This window comes from Rhea pennata, chromosome 1 (assembly GCF_028389875.1).
Source record: "Rhea pennata isolate bPtePen1 chromosome 1, bPtePen1.pri, whole genome shotgun sequence".
Lineage (NCBI taxonomy): Eukaryota > Metazoa > Chordata > Aves > Rheiformes > Rheidae > Rhea > Rhea pennata.
Genome location: NC_084663.1, coordinates 41726225 through 41748309, shown reverse-complemented (window position 1 = coordinate 41748309; position 22085 = coordinate 41726225). Strand labels below are relative to the sequence as shown.

Below are 22085 nucleotides of genomic sequence, written 5' to 3'. Positions count from 1 at the left end.
TTACAATGACGTTCAGAAAAAATTCGAATCTTGACTGAAGAGATGTAAAACCCTGATCTTCATACTTGTCTTTACCACTAGATGGCACTTAACCAACATTTCACTAAGTACATTAATTTGCTTGTTATGGTATGTGTCTCATTCACAGTTTTAGATTAGTATCATCATAATACGCAAATTACTTTAACAGAAATGCATTCGATTTTCAAGTTTTAAGAAAATCATAAAAAATAAGTATCTTTAGTTTACTTGCAATAAGAAAAATGTTTTCATAGATCCCCAGATTTTGAGTAATCATTTGAAATTTCATGGTGAGGGAGGTAAGGTACCTTAAAACAGTTAGTTTCGGTTGGGTATATGAAAAGAGGCTTGCAATGCTGAAATGGAAACATTCAGACAAAAGTCATTTATAGGATTTCCCTTTTGACATTGCTTTGAATTTAGAATAGCTGGGGACAGAATTCTTCAATTTCTTAATTTCCCCTAATGTATGATTCAGAAACCAGGAGACATTTTAGGAAATTAAAGGATAGTATTGATAACTTAAATAATACTCTGTTCAGAGGCTTGCAGCTCCCCAAGTATAAATCTTAAGCTTTTAAAATAACTGTAAGTATTTGTAATTACTTAGACTCTATCATTAAAAAAATGTATGTTTCCATTACTTTGGTTTTGGCTGCTCAAGTTTGCCAAAAAGATGATAGCAAAGAAAGGAAATTTATCTTAAGCTCTTAATTATTTCCTATGCAGGCCAAAAACTGCAAGATCTTTTGAGGTTTTCCTATGCAAAGCCAAGGCAACTGAAGGCAGTTTAGATGAAACAGTTCTTAGACATATGTATTTAAGCAGTGATGAAATATTCATCTTATGTTATAGTAGAGAAAGAGTATGACTATGTCTTTACAAATTATGCCAAGGAGTGACTCAAGTCATCAGACAAATTTTATCTGTCTCTTCAGTACCATCCTCTGGACAGACAGGAGATGCCTATGTTTCAAAGTAGTTAGTGGACAGCTACCCAACTAGTCTCTGGCATTTCATCACTCATAGGGTACTCCAGCAATCCACACTCACCACTCATCAGCTTCACACATTGTATGACCTTTTTAGATCATAACATAAAAGGAATGACATGCCTAATAGATGCTGACAACTTCCACTTTTCATTTGTAACAGCATGATGCTTCCACTGCTGTTCCCATTTTTACTTTAACTCCTTGTGATTAAGACTAAGAGACACTGACTACCTTAGGACCAGCTCCATCTTCTGCCATAGGGTCAGATGAGGTTATGAACATGCTGGGCTGAAGGAGCTAATATTTCATTACCTCCAGAATAAGGAAGAAATCTCTTTCAGATACTTGAACCAATACTTCCAGTCTATGCTCTCAGACTGCAAAATAGCCCCAGGTCACCTCGCATTCATTAAGGGATGTAATGGACCTGGAAGACTACTACCTTTCAGTGTAACCACATGCAAAACATCTGGGACAATCAACAGAGGGTCAGGGCTTGCATATGTAAAGAACATTTGACAGTCCTTCACAAATACTATTCCTGCCCTTGGTAGCCATGCAGGCACAGAAGATAGACTAAGACCCCTGAAGGTTATAAGATGCTGTAGAGTTCTAACACTGATCATAATCTTGTATCTCCTGTAAGAGACATTATAGTATTCACTTTTTACTGTGTGGACTTGTGGAGTTCATCTCACACCTTCACCCTTTCTCAGGTACAGGCTACAACTGCATGAAGGGACAGGCACGTCATAGGCAAAGATGACAGAGGCTGGGTCAAGTTCTTAACTCTATAGAGGATATGAGAAGAAAGAAAGCAACTTGCTATACTTAATGTCAAAATACAATGATAAATATTTTTTGGATGTTACTGACCATTAGAAATGCTTACTGAACCATGAGAACGAAAATATCTTAGTAGTCATGTCCCCAACCTCAGCAAATAGTACACAGAAGAGAGACAAACTTCTTGTTCCCGACTACTTGCATAGGACAGGATCTGCAGTCTGTGAAAGCAAAGTTTGTATTACTAAAAGAATTGCTGCTCTTACTGAGCAGACTGGCAACAATTTGAATCTCATAGTAGAAGAATCTCTTGTAGAAGGATTTCCTGACTCAGGGGGACCATGTAACTTCTCTTTTATTGGCAGGAAAAGGCTCCTAGAATAGTCCATGGAGGGCCTATAAGTATCACTGGTCCTCTGTCCAGCAGCTTCATGTTGTCTAACAGAATCTTCTTTCTGGTCTCCCTCTGCCTGAGGGCCCAGGGTCTGAGGTTGATTCCAGTTTGAGTACAGCTGTGGCCAAAGCCTCACTATCACATATATCTGTTATTTTTTTAAGGAGGGAGGAGGAAGAGAGTCTGGAACCAAAAAAGACACCACTGCAATATCCATACTACTTGTGGACCTCCAGGGTGGAATTCAGCTTGTAACTAAGAACTCTAAATTTAGGTGCTACAGGTGATACAAGTGTCTAAACTCATGTTATACTTCATTAATACCTAGTTAGTACAGTCAAAGGACCCTAGAGAGAAGTTCGGTTGACCAAGCACTGTGAATCTGCTTTAGGGTAATTTGAATTAGTTACTATCAGTGGAATGGAAGAAGCATTGGCTAGATTCTACCTACCTATAGTAAAAGCTTAGGCCCATAGCACACGTGGACAAGTGTAAGTGTCTTAATCCATAGCTGAATTGTATACTTATATTCCAAGGCCAGACTTTGCAACTTTATGTTAGAAGGTATGGAGGAGATGTATCTCTCTGCATTCTAGAGAACAGTTTGGAGAAGACAGATTCAGATAGAATGGCCCACCAACTCTTCTCAGTCAGTAGGGGCTGTGACTAAACCAGATGAGAATCATCTCACCAGCTGGTCATCATCTTCAGAGTGGTCTTTAAGACTGCAGGATAAGCATCTAACAGGCTAGGGCATGCAAAACAGAAGGGAGAAGCTGATTAGTAGAGCTAGGTAAGTGATACTTCCTTGAAATGTCTTTCCAGCCTGCTCTGAGTTGCAAGATGGAAATTCAGTATCCTGCAGAACATTCCAACTAGAAAATAAATGAAGCCTTTGAAAGGGATGGCAGAGTGCAGTCCCTGCTCATTGTACAGCTGCTCTCGGCCACACTGCTACCCAATAAAATCTGAAAACTGATGAAGTTGGTGTACCACTGGGTCTGTCTGTTCACTACTGTCCAACTGCTCATTTTTCTTCTATGTCTCAGAGGATTTCAGTTGTTCAGTGATTCTGCTGAGCTATAAATGTCCTGCCTATGAGCATGGGAGGCCATTAGTATGTGGCTGGACTGCAGGAAGTTTACTATTGTTTTAGTGGGAGAAGGTTAGGGGGATTTGCATAACAGCATTTACTGCAACCATGCCCCTTAGCCTAAGTGAGCAAAATTGTAATGCATTGCTTGCTGTCTCTTGGGACAGTATTGGGATTTTAGATGAACCAAAGCACAAGGTGCTGCTGGTTGTTCTTTCCCCTGTGGTGTCTACCTCCTGCTAGTGAAAATGGCACTTTATGATGGCTCCGTTGCTGCTCAAGCACAGCTTGCTTCACTCCCCTTCCTAAACCAAAGAACAAGAGATGTGTGATACACTTACCAAAAGTTGTCTCCTAATCTTTGCTGATAGCACTGCTAAAGATTGTAAAGGAAAGCTGGGTACACAATGACATAACTGTGGAAGACAATGGTCTGCAGGTTTTGCAGGATGAAGGATTTAGTCTGGTCTTGACAACAGATACAAGAAGCTTGTTAAATAGTACATATGTATGCCTAGCTGCATCAAATCTCTAGTTATCTTCGTTGACCTTCATACATGCTAATTTAAGTTTCTTGAACTTAAACTACCATGATTTGTTGCGTTTGTTTCTTCTTTTTAACTGAAGACATTTGAAAAATGAAGTTGTTCTGCTGTCCATTAGAGATGTTTTTATAATATAAGACCAGAAATGGTTGGTGCATAGCAATAGCATGAAAGTTCAAGAATTGCTAACAGTACTATTGGAATATTACTGAATCATATTCAGGATTGTCCTGAGAGAAGAGAGAAAAAGCCACTATAGGCCACATCTATACTATTTTTAGCCAGTGGATCTTGGAATAAACTATCTTCTTAACCATACTTACATTTTCTTCAAGAGAGGAAATTGGAAATACATATTGTGTGTGGACAGCAGAAGAGCTAGCACCCAAGAGGGAAACAGTGAAGAACACACACAGACAGTTGGTCAGTTTTTAGATACAACTTTGCAGTGCCTCACAACACAGAGCCTACAGTTATACTAACTCTTCTGAGTAGCAAAGCATAATAGCCAACACATAGTGATAAACAACTTTATCAGTACATCAGATTACAATGGCCTTTGCAGCAGCTGACCTCATTTTTCATCTTATCGTGACATTGAGTTCAGATGAATGAAGTTAAGGAAGCTAGATCCACCAGATCATTTCAGCTGAAATCTTCTTCATTAAAACCGAAGTAATTCAGTGATACAATTTTCATCTTCATAGTTTTTCATTTAAAATGGACAATAAAATACTTGCTGTCATCAACAATAACAGAAAACCACAGTCATCCAAATATCTGATGCATAATTTCATTTCTTTCTGTGTATTTTTAACAGAATACAACCAATATACATAAGTTAATAGGTTAGTGTAAAAAAATAATATAGGAAGTAGTATCAATATTTCTAGGGGTAATCTGTTTAAGAAGGACTGCATTGTTGGTGCTTTAAGATGATTATGCTCATCTATAGGCCCTGTAGGTAGGTACAGTTAGATACTATGAAAGACTAATTAAAAAGACATTTTAATCTGATAAACGTGACAAGAAGCTTCTCTCAACTTCAAAATACCTACAACAAAAAACTCATCAAAACTATCAACCACAAGCTGAGAAGCTTGTTAACCTTATCCTAATCTCCATTTGCATAAAGCTGTCCCAGTTTTCTAATTTGTTTTTTAACAACTTTAAAACACCTTAATTAAAAAACTACCAGAAAAGAATTATATCACAAGTTCAAGAGAGTAGAATGAAAAATGATATTCATGAAAACTACTTCATTTTTTGAAACAGAACCTGATGGTAAACAGTTGGCATAACTATCTGCTGATCATTCAGTATTGCAAATTCCATGCTACTTAGCTCAGGAAAAGCAATAAACTGTGTCTTAGATTAAAGGCCTACAAAACATCGTTATCTCAGTATAAATCTGGCTAGTAGGAAATAAGGTTGTCCTAACGGCTTGGGAGGCTGCAGAATTCTTTCTTTCTCAACTTAGCTTTCTAAGGCATACAGTGATTAGAAAAGCCCTAACTTTAATGCAGTTACTAAATGATGAAAAGGAGAGTTTCTCTGAGTGATATGAATTACTGCATTAGATATGATTTTTTTTCCCAATTATACAGCTCAGACTAGAAAAACTTTTGAATTAATTTTTAACATTAAATAATACTTGAATGTAAATGGGGTTTTTGCTTGTAAAAAGGCAGTATCTTAAATCAATGCAATAGTAACACTTCAAAACATGAAAAAGCCTTATTATAGTATACAATTTTCTATTTTATTTTATATATATTTTATTTTCCGTACAAAAGTCAGAAATTAATCTCTGAATTAGGCTTTTCAGCCACATTAAGGCATCTAAATGATGATTTTACTGTCAGAGATGGTGAACATCTGCAACTTGCAGGTAAGTCAATGGGAACAGCTGGTGTCATACTGGGCAATTTGGTTATTTAAGAGCCATTTATGGTTTTAGGTGTATAACATTAGGCTTCAGGATTTAAGAATGTAATCTAAGTTTTAAAAAATAAACCTTGTATTTGAAAAGTTTTGTCTCTATTTTAGTAATTTTAGAATAGGCAACTTAGAAGAAATAGCTAGCACTTATGTCTAATGGTTGTTTTCAACTTAATCTGCAATAAAAATCTAGCTAATTTTCTTTGAGAATCTCCTATAATAAGAATAATTTTTTTTTACATAATCACTGTAATTATCAGTATAGATTTACATAATAAATTGCCATGTTTTAGACCTAAATTTGCAAATACATACCTAGAAAAGGGAAGTATGAGACAAATTATTTCTGAAAGTTGAACTCCTGGAAACATTTTGTAAATTCAGTTTCAGTTCTGGTCATTAAGTAAATGACAGAATTTGACTTGGGGAGCGGTATTTGTTTGTTTTACAGCAACAGTAAAACATTACCCCAAAATAATGGACGTCAGCAGTAATGCAGTAATATAGGCATTTACTAGATAAGACTAAAATAGCCTTAAGCTTTTTGGGGTATTTTAATGTGTTGAGATAGTCTTATCCCTCTGCTTCACCTATAACCAGGAAAAAATACAGTTTATTCTATTGACAGGAAAATAACTTAAAAATTATTGTGTAGCCGTTACCTGTCCTTTGGTGAAATTGAAATTAAAATATATTAATGAAAGACATGATGTTTTGGATATAGAAGAGCAAAATCTGCATTGATTAAAGAGACTTGAATAAGTTTACAGATAAAGTGAACAAAATTTATTATTAAAATTTCAGAACATTTACAAAGCCAGAAGTATGCTATGCTAAAGCCAGAATATGCTTAAATAACAACATATGCTAAAACAAGGAATATGTGAGGAAGTTTAAAAAGATGAATATTACCTTTTCAATTTTTTGATTACCTTTAGCGGGAGTTTAGGAACAAAATACTTAATAATAAATCTGAAACTTCTCATTTTGAGTAAGAGACTTATTATTTTATAACTTATTACTTTATAAATATCAAGTTGTAGTAACTTTACAAACATTAAGATTTCTAAAGAACTGTTTTTCTATAGAATCTTCTTTTTACTTTTTATTCAGAGCATTCTTTTATCCTAGGAAAACAGGACTGAGTACATAAAATGATGCTAGTATTCTCTTGCATCTAAATTACTTTAAATATTGGCTTAGTGTGAACTGTAACAGCTGTTTAATTAATTGACATTTTTTTTCTTTGAATTCTAGGAGTTAACTATGACACATTTTTGTTAAATTTGATAATTAATATTCCAAATCTTACCAAATGCCATCTTTAGCTTAATGTTTTCCCAGAGATGTTTTTCCCGCAAATATTTTCCTAGCATGTTAGCAGGCTCTAAGGAGCGAAAGATAATAACCAAATTATTGTCAGATCAGTTGTCTTTAGCATCATGTCAGTATGACTTTTTTGCTTAATTCACTAGAGAATATCTTGAGGAGATAGTATATATTTCAAATCAAGTTATGTAGACATATGCATGTTTATAAAACGCTTTTTTATAAAATAAACAGCTATAAAAGCAAGAAACATCACTGATGGTCTCGAAACTGCAAGAGCAATACAAATCTCATCGCATACAATTCTGAACTCCCACGGGGGATTCCATCTTGAATAATCTATAAATAAGCATATAAATACAAGTCTTACTGGGAATATGTGTATATATACAGTAACTAGGCAATTTAAATAAGGATGTAAAATTAAAATACGTACGGATAATTTTATCACGTTGTGGATTTCCTAGAAAAAGGAAAAAAAAAGAAACAGTTCTACAAGTCAGCTGTAATTTCTCTTTGCTTATCTTAGTTAGCTAAAGCAAATTAATCAGATTTACAATCAGGAGAATCTGACAAACTCTCAGAATTCTCACTGACAAACCTTAAAAATAAAACAAAAGCTAAAATATTTTCTTAAAAGCTAAACAGCTGTACTTTATAATACATTCATAAAGGCATTATTGCTTGTAACAGTAATGATAATGGAGAAGAGGAACATATTACAAGACCTTTTTATTTTCAGTTAGAATCCTCTCTTGTCTTTCTCAAAAAAAGAAATGATATTTAATATTCTGACTACACACATAAGCTAGTAAATATTATCAGGTACAATTTTATGAACGAGAAAGGAAGACAAAACTGCTTAAGTGGTGTCTAACTTCAAGATCAAATATAACCCAGTAGCCCTTCTATTTCAGAGGTGTTTGCTACCTAAAAATTAAGACCACAAAACTCCTGAATGTTTCTAAAGCTATACTAACATATATAATGACTAAAGCTAATAACTAACTGTTAGATGAAAGCCATGAGCCTTACTGACAGCTTTTTGAATGAAACTTAAAAACACATGTCCTAACTTTAGCCACAGCAAACTCCCAGCTTGTGATTTCCCAATAGGTAGAAATTGTCAGGTCTAGAACTTTCTGAACAGAGACCATATACTGTTTCTTGATGTTTCATTCCTCAAAACATCAGGAATGTTTAGCATTTCACAACAATAATTCCTTTTTTTGACAATAATAGTTTAAAAAAAAACAGTTCGAGGACTTAATCCTATTTGTCATGGAAAAAAACGTTATAGCTAAAAAATTAAATTAGGATGCAGCCCTTTTTCCCACAGATGGAATAATTGAGATATACAGTGTGCCGCTGAGAAAGATTTCTTTTACAACTCTAACATGAATTGCACAATCAGACTGACTTTCCCACAGTGACTGTGACTGCTTATGGAGACTGTGTCAGCTATACTAATTCTCAAATGAAATTTGGCTGTGGCTTCAGAAAAGAGTAACAACAGACTCAATGGCTTCAAATTTTAGTATTTATATCTAAATAAAACTGATTAATAACACAATATGAATAATACAGAAGTATGCAGTTTCTGAAGGCCCAAGTGACCACTAAAGAGTTGCTGCTATGTGCTACTTTAAAAAGTATGCAGCTGGATGCTGATTTCTTTGGTATGGTGAAGTCAGTAGAACATCAGAGTGCAATAGGAAAAATAATAACACATTTACCTACAATCATTAATTACATATACTTGGAATCAAAGTGGGACTTTATCATGATCACTGAGGCCCAGATTCAGCAAAATATGAACTATTTAATTATTTGGGTTTTGAACATAATTGGCCTTAAGAATATCTTTAAATTGTTTGTGAATTGGATCTGTGAGAACATCAGCACTGAGTAAAACTGTAGTTTGTAACATTCTTTATCAAGTAACAATGGACTTACGTATTGCATTTTACATTGGCTTGTACTTACTACACAATTTATTTTCACAGGTGTCCTCTTTTGCACAATTACTGCATGATGCTCCTTTTGTATAAGGTTTTCTTGGAAGATTACCACTACAAAGGAAAAGAAAAAGTTTTTATGAGATGTGTGGCCTTATACATAATTTTAAATAAATCATTTGTTGAAAAAAATACATTGAAAATACAATGAACTACTGAAAACTCATTAAAAACCTCAGAATAGTTTGAAATCACTCATTTTCATTGTTTGGTCCCTGATACAGAAAACAATCTCAAAAAGCTGTTGTTTTTCTTAAGGGAAAATCCTCAGGTTTTTATTCAAACTTTAAATCAGAAAATAAACTATTTCAAAAAAAATAAAAAGAATGTTCTGGGTAGAGCCTGGTTTTAAATAGTGGAGGTAAAATGAAAAGGATTTGAAATAGGAAAATTTTAAAGCTGACATTCCCAAAATAGCTTAAAACAACTTATTTAGGAAAAAAAAAAATCCTGTAAGCTATTTACTGTTGAACTATAATCTTGAGAAACAGCACCGTGATTCAGCAAAATGCCTGCAAATGCCTAACAGAAAGTATGCAGTCTTACTGAAAACAGTGCGATCCTTACATGCTTAAGTACCTCATCACACTGGAGATTGAGTGCTTAAGTATAAAGATTAGCCTGCAGTAGTTACTCTGATGACATTCTCAAAAAGGCTACTTATACAAATAACTGCTGAAATTGGTAATTTTCAATAAAATGTATTTAAGTCTAACTAAAGTAAAAACTAATTTTATGGAAAATGAAGTCAGTAAATGAGTGAAGAAACAGACAATTCAGAAGACAGAATCCTACCTGAGGAACTAAAAGATAGTTTGTACACATAAGAATAGTCTTGGAGAGCCTTGTACATTCTTAGTGGCATTTAACACACTGGAAGTTCAAATTTAATGGAAATCTGAGTTTTTGGTATGCCACATTACTTTCAATTAAAACTGAAACATGCTAATTTACCATTCCTTTATTTTAAAGATGATCTAATTTGTACAACAAAATATTGCAGAATTTATATGTGAAATCTCTAAGATAACTTCAAGCTTCCAATTTAACAGGACCTTTAAACAACCTGTCTTTGGGAAGAAGCAGGTGAGATTGTTTAATCAACAATATTTTCTCCTGATTTACTGAGATATTGCTTAGATGTTGTCTAGTGATATGTCTGTAACAAAGTTCTGAACTGAAACACATAGGATCCTTGCTCTTCATGGACTTTCCTCATCTGGCAGGAAGTCTAGGTACTTACTATTTTCTTCAAACAGGAAAATGGAGTAGGGAAAATACAATAGAAAAACAGAATAAGGAAATAGAATAGCACTCCAGAGACAAAAAAACAGGGTCAAAATGTGAAGCACTTTCTTCCCTCTTGGGGAGACTGCAAAGGGAGGAATACTGGTTGACATGCACTCATTTCCACTTAAGGAGTCTTTGATAAAGTTAAGTATGGATCAAGCTATTTCTTCAGCTGTTGTTGTTTAGCTGGAGACTGAATTAAAATTGTCTTTTCCATCTACCTATAAATTCACCCTTTAGTGGACTTGTACACAGCTACCAAAACTGTGAGGGGCACTTAAATATAGAATCATGCTAATAAGGGATCTTGTTATTAACTGCTCTAGAACCTTAAATGACAATACATCTAGTAATTTGGTAAATTCTGGAATATGGAAATATATTCCATCCTCTTACACCAGAAAGCAGTTATAAAGTCTTTTACTCTAAAATAAGTGGAAACCTGTAGTTCCAGAAACAGGAGAGATTTCCTATTCTGCTAAAGTAGACTTAAGACAAAGGTTCCTACAGAGCAGTAAAATGGAAACATTGTTGATACAGCAAAATGTTGAATAAACCCTCTCAATTACATCTAAAATCCAGTTGTCTCTGATGATATTTGATATTCTTAACCATGTAGTGATATAGTCACGCTGATAATTTTGATAGGTATTTTCCGAATAGGGTAGAGGAAACTGAGAGTGAAGAAGACTTGCATCTGGGATATCTGACTTGCATGCATTTAACTAGTTTCCCTAGAAGTCAATGCATGATTAATCACCATCTCTTCCTGTGATAAAACAAATGAAATGCAGAAACTTTAAAAATTGAAAGAAAATAATTAAAAGGGGTTTGGAAAAGGAAGCAAAGTTGCTACATGTTAGTGTCTCAGAAGACATTGTTAAAGGTATCAGTAGACATTTCCTTCACATCATAAAACAGAAATTACATGATTTCAAAACGACTTGAGCATCATGGATATGTAAAGGACTTGATTTGCTCTGGAACAAGTTTGAACACTAAAAGGAGAAGGCCTCTGATATATCACAATGTGGCCAGGGACTGCAAACTCTAACTGGTATCTAAAATAACAATGCTAACACCCAACCTGAGACATTAACAGTTTGCTGGATCCACTGAGTCCAGTTCAGACAGACAGTTTGGCTTCACCCAGCAATGCTATTAAGTCTCCAGAAATAATGGAGTTTTCTGACATCCTGTAAAAGCTGCAGCACCCTACACTCACATAATGTATACAACTCTGGTAATTTGGAAGCTGTAACTGATAGCTGACAAATCACCATAATCTCTATCTAGTCTTCCCTTCAGGATTCCTCAGACTGTTTACACTTCTTGCCTTCAGCCATGATTATCAGCGATGAGAGTTAGATGTGAGACAGTGTTCATTTCTTCTAGTTCGGACTTTTTGCCTATGGTGCAGAAACTGAAGAGCTAAAATACAAAAGGGCCTGCCAACTAGGTAAAAGAAATAATTAACTGGGAAAGCTTATTGTGATAGTGGAGAAGAATGTCCAGTGAATGTCCAGTTATGTGATATCTCGCTAGATCCAAGGGCATTTGTAAAGTTTTGTTAGCCTTTGAAACGGAATAACAAATACCATCATACGGCCCCTCTTAGAGCCAAAGGCTCCTTGGACAGAATAGATAAAAGATTCATCTGCCAAAAGTAAGGTAGGTAGAAGCGAAGAGACTAGAAGAACAGTTTGATGAACTGGGCCTGGTAGCATGGATGTGGCAACTAACTTCAGGCCTCAGAAGGCTGTCCTTAAATTGGTATATCTTCAAGTCCAAGAAGAAACTGCTCTCTCACAGGTTAACTCAGCACTAAGGGCCCAAATCTCAGAAAGGAGACCCGAAAGTCAGGTTGAAAAAGGCTGTCTGTTTCAGTACCTGGAGTGTGGTGATGATTGGGGGCAATATTCTACATGTTTTTTCAAACAGTTTAGAAAAAGGTGTCATTAGAAACTAGTCTGTCTATTCTAACTCCACTTAATTCTGTAGTGAAGTAGAGGGTTCTTGGTGTCAAGGCAGTAAGCAGAAGAACCATGGTATGTTAGACCTCATCTTAGAGGACTGTTTAGCCTAGCTGATCAGTTCTTTAGGATCTGTAGAATAATACAGCACATCAATATGGCATGTGGTGACAGATTAGAAAAGTCTTAAGTAACAATACTTTACAGACCTTGCTGATGTGAATTACTCATTATTCTGAATTTATAACTCAAAATATTTCAGGTCAGATTTGAAAAAAAGAACAAAATTCCATACCCCAACAAGTTTCAAAATAATAATTCAAGTGCAAGTCCAGTCTCAGGGTGTGGTGAGAGAGACAGCAAGGGTTCAAAAAGGTTTATAGGTCAACCTACTTGAACTCCCCGATAGTGTTAGAGAAATACTGTGAGAAAAACCTTGCAAATAGTTAACAAGACTCAAGGACAAGGGGGAGAGAAAAACAGTACTGTGACCCAAGTTTCGAGAAGGAATAAGAAAGATCAGGCATCACGTAAGCTCACAAGCTATGTATTTTTTTAAAAATAACGTGTAGACTGCATATGCATTTGATGAAGTGTGCATTATTATGAAACAAAATGTATTATTTCTAAACTGTCTGCCTTTGTGTTTTCAAAATTCTACTTCATTAGGAACTGTTCTGATATTTCAGAAGATCAAATAAAATATGAAATCACTTGTTGTAGTTAGCTTTATCTGGCATAGATCATTTACTGTTTTCTTATGCTTAAATGATCTTTGATGCAATCACAACTATTTAATGGTCAAGAAATGATAAATATAATTTTATTTTACTCAGTTATACAGAAATAAAAAACAACAACTGTGCTATTACCAAGTGATTTTTAAAGATAAAAAAACTGAAATGCAACATAAAAAGCTGAATTGCATTAAAAAACTCTTCAAGAGGTAATTCCACTTGTGATAACTGTAGCCTGCAGCGACTTCTTCATTTTTTATGATTTATATTAAAAAAAATCAATGAAGTGGGGCTTAAGATAGAGTTTGGGGTTTGTTTGTTTAGGGCTAGCAGAAAATGAGAGTTTTCAGAAAAGTTAACAGATTAAAACAAAGCAAGTACTGATGCTTATGGCTCTTTGGATAACTGAAGTAGCTGATCATAATTTTCTCTTATTCCATTTACAATGCCAGCAATAAATGAAGATCCCAATTTATTTTCAGCTAAACATTATTATAGTTTGTTTTCATCTTGTTAATGTTTAAAATAACAACTTACCTTGGTGCATAGTTACATACAAAAAGTGCTGCATTTTTCATTCCTCCAACTTTCTTACAAAAAGCAACAGCACAGCCTACTTTATAGGAATAGTCCCAAACAACCTAAAAAAAGTTTTAAAAATAAAGTGAAAACTGTAGTTAATGGTAACCTGTTGGAATATCTAGAAAATTTCAATTATTTTCAAAGATCCTACACATTATTTTCCTTTTGCAACCCCTGATCTGTCTACTTACAAAAAAACATTTGCTGGTAAGCAAGCTTTTTAAAGCCCGTTTCTAAATATTCACACCTTAAGATTAAGTGATTTATTCAAACTTCAAGATTAAGCGAGCAAAATTCTGCAAATTTGCAGAATCACCTATAGAACAATTTCAGTAAGAGTCTCTGACTTTATGATCCATGAGTGTATTCCAAGAGACAAAAAGGGAATTAGTGGCAACTTCCAAACAGTTTCTTTGATTAGTTTCAACATTGCTAACTCAGGACTCCAAAAAGGGCTGCTCCTATGTAAGAAAAGTGGTCTAGCTGACTAATACAGCAAACTTATTACAGATTAGTCTGAAAGCTGTGCAGTACTAAAGTTTGCAGAATTATCTTCCATAATGAAGAAAAGAGTCTCTTACAGTCTGAACATCCTCTGGTTATTGTTGGAGATTTTTCCTACATCTTCTGCACATGGCTGACTAAACTGTACTGAAGCCATTTAAAACTGTTTGACTATAAACCTAGAAGGTCTGGATGATCATACACTCTACTTTTGGGAAACTGAAAGATGTAATGGATAACTCTTAGGATCCCCCCACAACAAAGAATACAGGCCTATCAAAGTGATTTGAACATTCTCAAAATGTCCATCTCTTCAAGCAGTTATGTTCAGCAGATGATACAATCTTTCTTAGAAAAGGACCTTAATGCTTAATGACATGCAACCTCAACCCTGGAGCAAGGACTGAGCATTTCATAGGCCTCTTTGTAAGAGTTTCACATGCTTTACTGCACATTTCTGTTGTTTTGAGTTCTGTGTCACTATGCTATCGGCAGCTCAACATGACCTATCAATTTATGATTTGTAAATATTACTCATTTGAGTTTTATGTCTGAGCCTACAAGTCTATGATGGCTCCTGGATCAGAGTCTTTGCCTATCAATTTTGAGGCAACCTTTATATTTTCATTAGTGCTTAACCCACATACTCTGTTTGTTTCTTTCCAGTGATTAGTTTCCTTTCTATTTTTGCCTGAAATGTATGAAGTTTTTGTTGTGACTTAATATTTTATATTAAGGGCAAACAAACTGTAGCAATTAAGAAATAAGAAATCTGAATTGGGGGAAATAAATCTTAGAAGTAAACATCACTCCAAGAGGAAAGTGAAAAAAACCTCCAAAATTCTATGTAGACTAAGTAGAACAGAAAATCTTAAAAAGGTAGAAGCTACCTTGCTACATAATTTCTTAAATTTATCATGCTAGAGAAAAAAATGAAGAATTCTGTCCTGAGATATCATCCTGGTCGAACCTTCTAAGAACTTAATGTCCAATAAACAGCAACTCCAACTTTGCTTTTCATTTCTATAGGCAGAACTAGGTGCAGAAAACAGGAGTTAACACTTGAGGAGAAATAAACAAGAAAGGACATGAAAAGAGGTACAAGAAGTCCCAAACAGAAAATGCTTTGTAAATGACTCTGGTAGGTTCACTATTTCCTAATCCAAAGTCTACTCAAGAGGAACTGAACTGTCTAAGTAGCTGCAAAGTGCTTTTGACTCTGGGATGAGAATTTAAATCGTAATTTTACCAGCTAAGATTTGAGTCTACATTAAAATATTTACTCTTTGAGATCAGTGAAACATTACATATTTAGTAATAGCTGAAACTAATCCTACTGCAAAGTTCATTTTTTAAAAATATGGGAATGAATACACTTATTTTAAACAGTAAGAAAGCTTTACTTTCTCAACAAAGAATTATGTTTGTCAGAATTACCATGAAGAAATCAGAAATATGTCACAAATGGCCTTTTTTGTTGTTGATGCTCTTTTTTGCCCCCTACCTTTCTCTTACAGGATTTATAAAAGGAATACAATTTACTTTGGCTGAACTTCCATTTTCACTTTCTGTTAATATTTCTACTGAGTTCTTATAGACATTTTGTAGTTACTGTCATTATTTCAAAATAGTATCTCCAAACTTACAGGATTCAAAACTGTGTGGGTACCTGGCTGGATAATTTGATATGATTTTATTGCGTGCATGTAGTACTGATACTATGAAATGTATAGGGACATTTTCAGTGAGGATAATATTGTAGTAAAGGTAAGAAAATTAACCAGTGCAGGGGTAACTTGCAGTATAGCCAGTATAGCTGACGTTCCTAAAGAAGATAGTAGACTGGCAGTTGCTGCAAACCATATATACAACTCCATTATTTAGAGCCCCTGCTGATTTATCTGGTAGGCACTGTACTAGAACTATACAGAACATTCTGCCACAGATAGCTCTTACCTGAGTGTAATGACCGCAAACATTTGTACACTTGCGTGTCTCAAAAGTATAGAATCTGACTTCATTATACCATGCTTTAATTGCACCAGCGACACCGAATGCTCGATAACTTCCAAGCCAAATATTCTCTCCAATAGATGTAAAATTAGGATGGCACTGGTATTTGTTCTTCAAGTGTATATTATGTTTAAAAAGGCATTTATTTGCCCATGCCCTGGCAGTTCTTGCCAAGGCTGCATCCCAAGTCTGAAAAACACGAAAATTGAAATAGTTATATAATGTGAAGTTACAACAGAACTTTTAACAATTGTGTAAAAACAGTCAGAAAGAATAAAGTAGAAATAAGACATTGTATTTTGGAATTATATAAAAATAGACTCTATTATTTAGGCAAGTATGTGTGCTTTATTTTCATTTAGTTTTCTTGATGCAGCACAGAAATATAAAGTGATTTCATTAGCAAATTTTTTTCCTTCTTTACTGTCAAAAATAAAATTTGTAAGAGCACTTGCTAGCAGCTGAAAAAATGTTTGGAATGCATTTTTATCTTCAGATAAGAAGCTACTTTCATTTACATTAAGTAGACTCTGTTAATTATATTATTAATTATTAACACTAATTATAACTGTTATTTTTTTTTCTTTTAAATAGATCATTAAGGATTTCTATTACCTACATAAAAATCAAGCAAAAGTAAAAATGCACTGTTCCTGTAGATTCAGATTTAGACATATTTTAAACATTTTTATCTGAAGAGTCTCTGGCAGCAAATACATATTTCTTTCACAGTAATGCTTTAGATAGAATCATAGAATTAGATAGAATCATAGAATTGGTAAGGTTGGAAAGGACCTCTGGAGATCATTTAGTCCAGCCCTCAAACGAGTGGCCCATGCGGGGATTGGACATGTGACCCTGGCATTATTAGCACCACGCTTTAACCAATTGAGCTAAACCCAAGACTGCTTCATAAGTTAAATATTTCAGTGTTTGGCCTGTAACTCATTCTGCTGCCAGTTATTTCTTTGCAGTATGACTCCATTACACAACTTTTAATTCCTGAACATGCATGACCTTCAGCATTTCTGTTCCACTCATAATTGTTTTCAGTAGGTTTCTGCTACCCTTGAAGTACCTAGTTTTATGCCTTAGGTAAAAGTACTGTATTTCATTGCCTAGGCTTCTCAGCCTAGATTTCAGTATACCCTTACCCTCTATGCAGATTTTTCAAAAACTATATTGGCTGCCAATACTATTTTCTCAAGGCCCATAGTTCTTTCTACATGCATGCTATTGATATTCATTATTTTTCCTGTTTTTCCTATTCCTGAATAGTAAAACTAGGTGCAGCATCTTTCACAAGCGTGTTCATTTCCAAGGTTCATTTCCCCCATCTGTCATTCCATCTCCAATCCCATACTAAAGCCTTTCTTTTCAATTAATACCTGAGTATTCAAGTAGTCCCAAGCCTTCCTCCAAATACTACTCCTTTAGCTGTCTTTGCTCATCACGCTTCCCTTCTGTTGTGTGGAGCTGCACTAATCATTCAACATCCACTTTTCTTAGCATCTTCTTTAGTTTACTCTAACCCTTTCCATGTCCCACTGGAGCATCGCCCCCTCGTCCCCCGCACCCCCGGCAGCCGGTCCCTACCATGTACCGCATGTTGCTGGCAGAAGGCTTGACACTGGCACGATGGTCGTTATGGCCACGCACACACTCCTCGATGAAGGTCTTGTCCATGATGCTGGGGAAAGTGGGCGACTTCCCGCCCGCGCACCCCAGCACCGGCCACAGCGCCAGCACCGCCAGCCACTGCCTCATGGCTCCCAACGGCTCCCAACGGCTCCCAACGGCTCCAATGGCTCCAACGGTCGCAGGAGGCGTCGCAGCCCCCCCCCCCCGGCCCCGGGGCTGTTTCCAGAACCTTCTGCGCTGGTGGCAGCACCTCGCCCCAGGTGGCTCTAGGAGCGGCTTTCTCAGGTGCTTGCCATGAGCCTGGCGCTGCTTCTCGTGGTAGCACGGGTCACACTTTGCAGCAGACTGGCGGGTTACTCCGTGCATCCCTCGCTGGCCCCCGCAGGCGTCCCCTGGGCCAGCAGAAGCTACCTGCCTTGAGGACTTGCTTGGGTGCCGGCGTGCACACAAGCCTCTCTTGACCTAGAGGTTTTGGGATGAGTTAGCTCTGCTGACAGCTATAAACGTTATGGGGAACCTAGTCTCTACCGATTTTGTGTGGAAAAGGTTTAAAATACAAGAGTCGTGTAAAACATCTTCCCAAGTGCCCTCCAGGGTGAGGAGGAGCTGGGCATGGCTTCAAGGGAAGCAGCTGGGCCCACAGACCCTGCGCCATGTGGGAACACCAGGAAGAAGCCACAAATAATTGTTGTGGGTGACTCCCTGCTGCAGGGGACAGAGGCACCTGTCTGCTGACCTGACCTCGTGTCCAGAGAGGTTTGCTGCCTGCCAGGGGCTCAAATAGGAGATGTCATACAAAGACTGCCGAGGCTTGTCCACTCGTCAGACTGGACACTAACGGGTTACACTCAAACAGGGTTTCAGAGCTCTGGGGATGGTGGTCAAGGGTCTGGGAGCCCAGGTGATCTCCTCCTCAATCCTGCCAGTGAGGGGGAAGGATGGGAGGAGGAGCAGACGGGTTTTCCAAGTTAACAACTGGCTGCACCACTGGTGTTGGCAACATGGTTTTGGTTTCTGCGACCATAGCACTCTGAAGATTGACAAATGATGGGATCCACCTCAGTAAGTGGGGCACAAATGTCTTGACTGACAGATTGGGGAATGTAGTAAGGAGGGCTTTAAACCAGGAAAGATGGAGGAAGGGGAGAGTTACAGAGAGAGGGTGGTCAGCAAAGCATGGCTCAGGTCAGGATGCCTCCAGTGGGTGCATGCATCTGGAGATGTGCTTATGAGACATGGCTATGGAGGGCTTGCACCCCTCCTGGGAAACCTACATGCTTGATTAGCTCTACGAAATGCCTGTACACCAATGCATGCAGCATGGCGAATAAGCAGGAAGAATTAGAGATCTGTGTGCGGTCGCAGGGCCATGTTCTCATTGCAATTTACAGAGACATGGTGGGATAGCTCACGTGACTGGAATGCTGTCATGGATGGCTGTGTGCATTTTGGGAAAGACAGGCCAGGAAGGTGAGGTGGTGGAACTGTTCTTTATGTGAGAGAGCAACTGGAATGTATTGAGCTCTGCCAACGGGAGGATGAAGAGCAAGTCGAGAGATTATGGGTAAAGTTTAAAGAGCAAGATAACATGGATGACACTGTTGTGGGTGTTCACTACAGCCCACCTGATCAGGAAGAGGAAGGCAATAAGGCCTTCTACAAACAGCTGGATGTAGCCTCATGACTGCAGGCCTTGGTTCTCATGGGGGACTTAAACCACCCTGATACCTGCTGGAAGGACAGCAGGACAGCTAGGCACAAACAGTCCATAAGGCTCCTGCAGAGCATTGATGATAACTTCTTGTGACAAATGGTGGAGGAGCCAACGAGAAGAGATGTGCTACTGGACCTTGTACTACCAAAGAAGGACTGGTTGGAGATGTGAAGGTTGGGGACAGCCTTGGTGACAGTGATTGTGAGATGGTAGAGTTCAGGATCCTATGAGGAGGAAGCAAGGCAATAAGTAGGACTGCAACCCTCAACTTCAGGAGAGCACACTTTGGCCTCTTCAGGGACCACCTACTTGGAGGAATCCCATGGGTTAGTGCGCTAGAAGGAAGGGAGGTCCAAGAGAGCAAGTATTCAAGCATCACTTCCTCCAAGCTCAACAGCAGTGCATCCCTATGAGTAAGAAGTCCAGCAAAGGAAGCAGGAGACCTGGATGGATGAGCTCCTGGCAAAACTCAAACAGAAGGAGGAAGTACACAGAATGTGAAAAAGGCGAAAGGCCACTTAGGAGGAATATAGGAACATTGTCAGAGTCTGCAGGGATGCGATGAGGAAGGCTAAGGCCCATTTGGAATTGGATCTGGTAAGAAATGTCAAGGACTGCAAGAATGGCTTCTTCAAATGCATCAGTAGCCAAAGGAAGATGGGAAAATGTGGGCCTGCTGCTGAATGGAGTGGGAGCCCTGGTGACGAAGGATACAGAGAAGGCAGAGTTACTGAATGCCTTCTTTGCTTCAGTTGTCACTGCTAAGGGCAGCCCTCGGGAATCACAGACCTGGAGACAAGAAAGAAAATCTGGAGAAAGGAAGACTTTCCCTTGGTCAAGAAGGATTGGATTAGATATCTTCTAGGCAAACCTGACATCCACAAATCCATGGGCTATGATGGGATGCACCCATGAGTGAGTGCTGATGGAGTTGGCAGATATTATTGCTGGGTCACTCTCCATCATCTTTGAAAGGTCATGGAGAACAGAAGTGCCTGAGGATTGGAAGAAAGCCAGCGTCACTCCAGTCTTCAAGAAGGGCAAGAAAGAGGACCCAGGAAACTACAGGCCGGTCAGCCTCACCTCCATCCCTGGAAAGGTGATGGAACAGCTCATCCTGGATGTCATCTCTAAGCATGTGGAGGAAAAGAAGGTGGTCAGGAGCAGTCAGTATGGATTCACCAAGGGGAAATTATGCTTAACCAATCTGATAGCCTTCTATGATGGAATGACTGGCTGGGTAGATGAGGGGATGTTGTCTGTCCTGACTTCAGGAAAGCTTTTGACATCGTCTCCCATAACATTCTCACACGCAAGCTCAGGAAGTGTGGGTTAGACAAGTGGACTGTGAGGTAGATTGAGAACTGGCTGAAAGGGCTGTGATCAGCGGTGCAGAGTCTAGCTGGAGGCCTGTAGCTAACAGTGTCCACTGGGGTCAGTAGTGGCTCCAATCTTGTTCAACGTATTCATCACTGACCTGGATGAAGGGACAGAGTGCCTCCTCAGCAATTTTGCTGATGATACCAAACTGGGAGGAGTGGCTGACACACCTGAGAGCTGTGCTGCCATTCAGAGGGATCTGGACAGGCTGGAGAGCCGGGCAGAGAGGAACCTCATGAGGTTCAACAAGGGCAAGTGCAGGATTCTGCACCTAGGGAGAAATAATCCAATGTACCAGTACAGGCTGGGGGCTGACCTTCTGGAGAGCAGCTCTGCAGAGAAGGACCTGGGAGTGATGGTGGATGACAAGTTGGCCATGAGCCAGCAATGTGCCCTTGTGGCCAAGAGGGCCAATGGTCTCCTGGGGTGCATTAGGAAGACTGTTGCCAGCAGGTCAAGGGAGGTGATCCTACCCCTCTACTCAGCCCTGGTGAGGCCTCATCTCGAGTACTGTGTCCACTTCTGGGCTCCCCAGTGCAAGAGAGACCTGGAGCTACTGGAGAGAGTCCAGCGTGGGGCTACAAAGATGATCAGAAGGCTGGAGCACCTGCCCTATGAGGAACGGCTGCGAGAGCTGGGCCTCTTCAGCCTGGGGAAGAGAAGACTGAGTAGGGGATCTTATCAATGTGTATAAGTACCTGAAGGGAGGGTGTGAAGAGGATGGCAGTGGACTCTTTTCAGTGGTGCCCAGTGACAGGACAAGAGGCAATGGGCAGATATTGAAGCACAGGAAGTTCCGTCTGAATGTGAGGAAGAACTTTCCTGTGAGAGTGAGGGAGCACTGGCACAGGCTGCCTGGAGTCTCCTTCTCTGGAGATACTCAAACCCCTGCTGGACGCGATACTCTGCACCGTGCGCTCTAGGTGACCCTGCCTGAGCAGGGGGTTTGGACTAGATGATCTCCAGAGGTCCCTTCCAACCTCAGCCACCCTGCGAGTCCGCGAGCCTGCCGGGTCCCGGCCGTGCCGCTGCGCGGCCGCGCGCTGCGCCGCGCCAGCCCCGCAGGGGGCGCCGTGGCGCCGGCAGGCGACGCAGCGGGCGCCTCTCCTCCCGCCGCCGCCCATCGCTG

The 22085-nt window shown here is 38.6% G+C and overlaps 1 protein-coding gene across 1 annotated transcript; it reads right to left on the bottom strand.

Moving 5' to 3' along the window:
* Positions 1-7288: 7288 nt before the first annotated feature.
* On the bottom strand, positions 7289-22080 carry LOC134135462 (glioma pathogenesis-related protein 1-like). The gene is made up of 7 exons (XM_062570846.1): positions 21937-22080; positions 17818-18324; positions 16165-16410; positions 13660-13763; positions 9091-9176; positions 7541-7567; positions 7289-7443 (listed from the first exon to the last, which is right to left on the bottom strand). Exons 1-7 carry the CDS (start codon positions 22078-22080, stop codon positions 7289-7291), a joined length of 1269 nt encoding a protein of 422 aa, XP_062426830.1.
* Between the last annotated feature and the right edge of the window lie 5 nt (positions 22081-22085).

What these genes read in the sequence shown, in the direction of transcription:
- LOC134135462 (XM_062570846.1), bottom strand. Translation starts at nt 22,080, where the DNA reads ATGGGCGGCGGCGGGAGGAGAGGCGCCCGCTGCGTCGCCTGCCGGCGC. An exon ending in GGACTCGCAGGGTGGCTGAG is followed by an intron (nt 18,325 to 21,936) that starts GTTGGAAGGGAC and finishes CAAAACCTCTAG; the next exon opens with GTCAAGAGAGGCTTGTGTGC. An exon ending in GTATGTAACTATGCACCAAG is followed by an intron (nt 9,177 to 13,659) that starts GTAAGTTGTTAT and finishes TTTCCTTTGTAG; the next exon opens with TGGTAATCTTCCAAGAAAAC.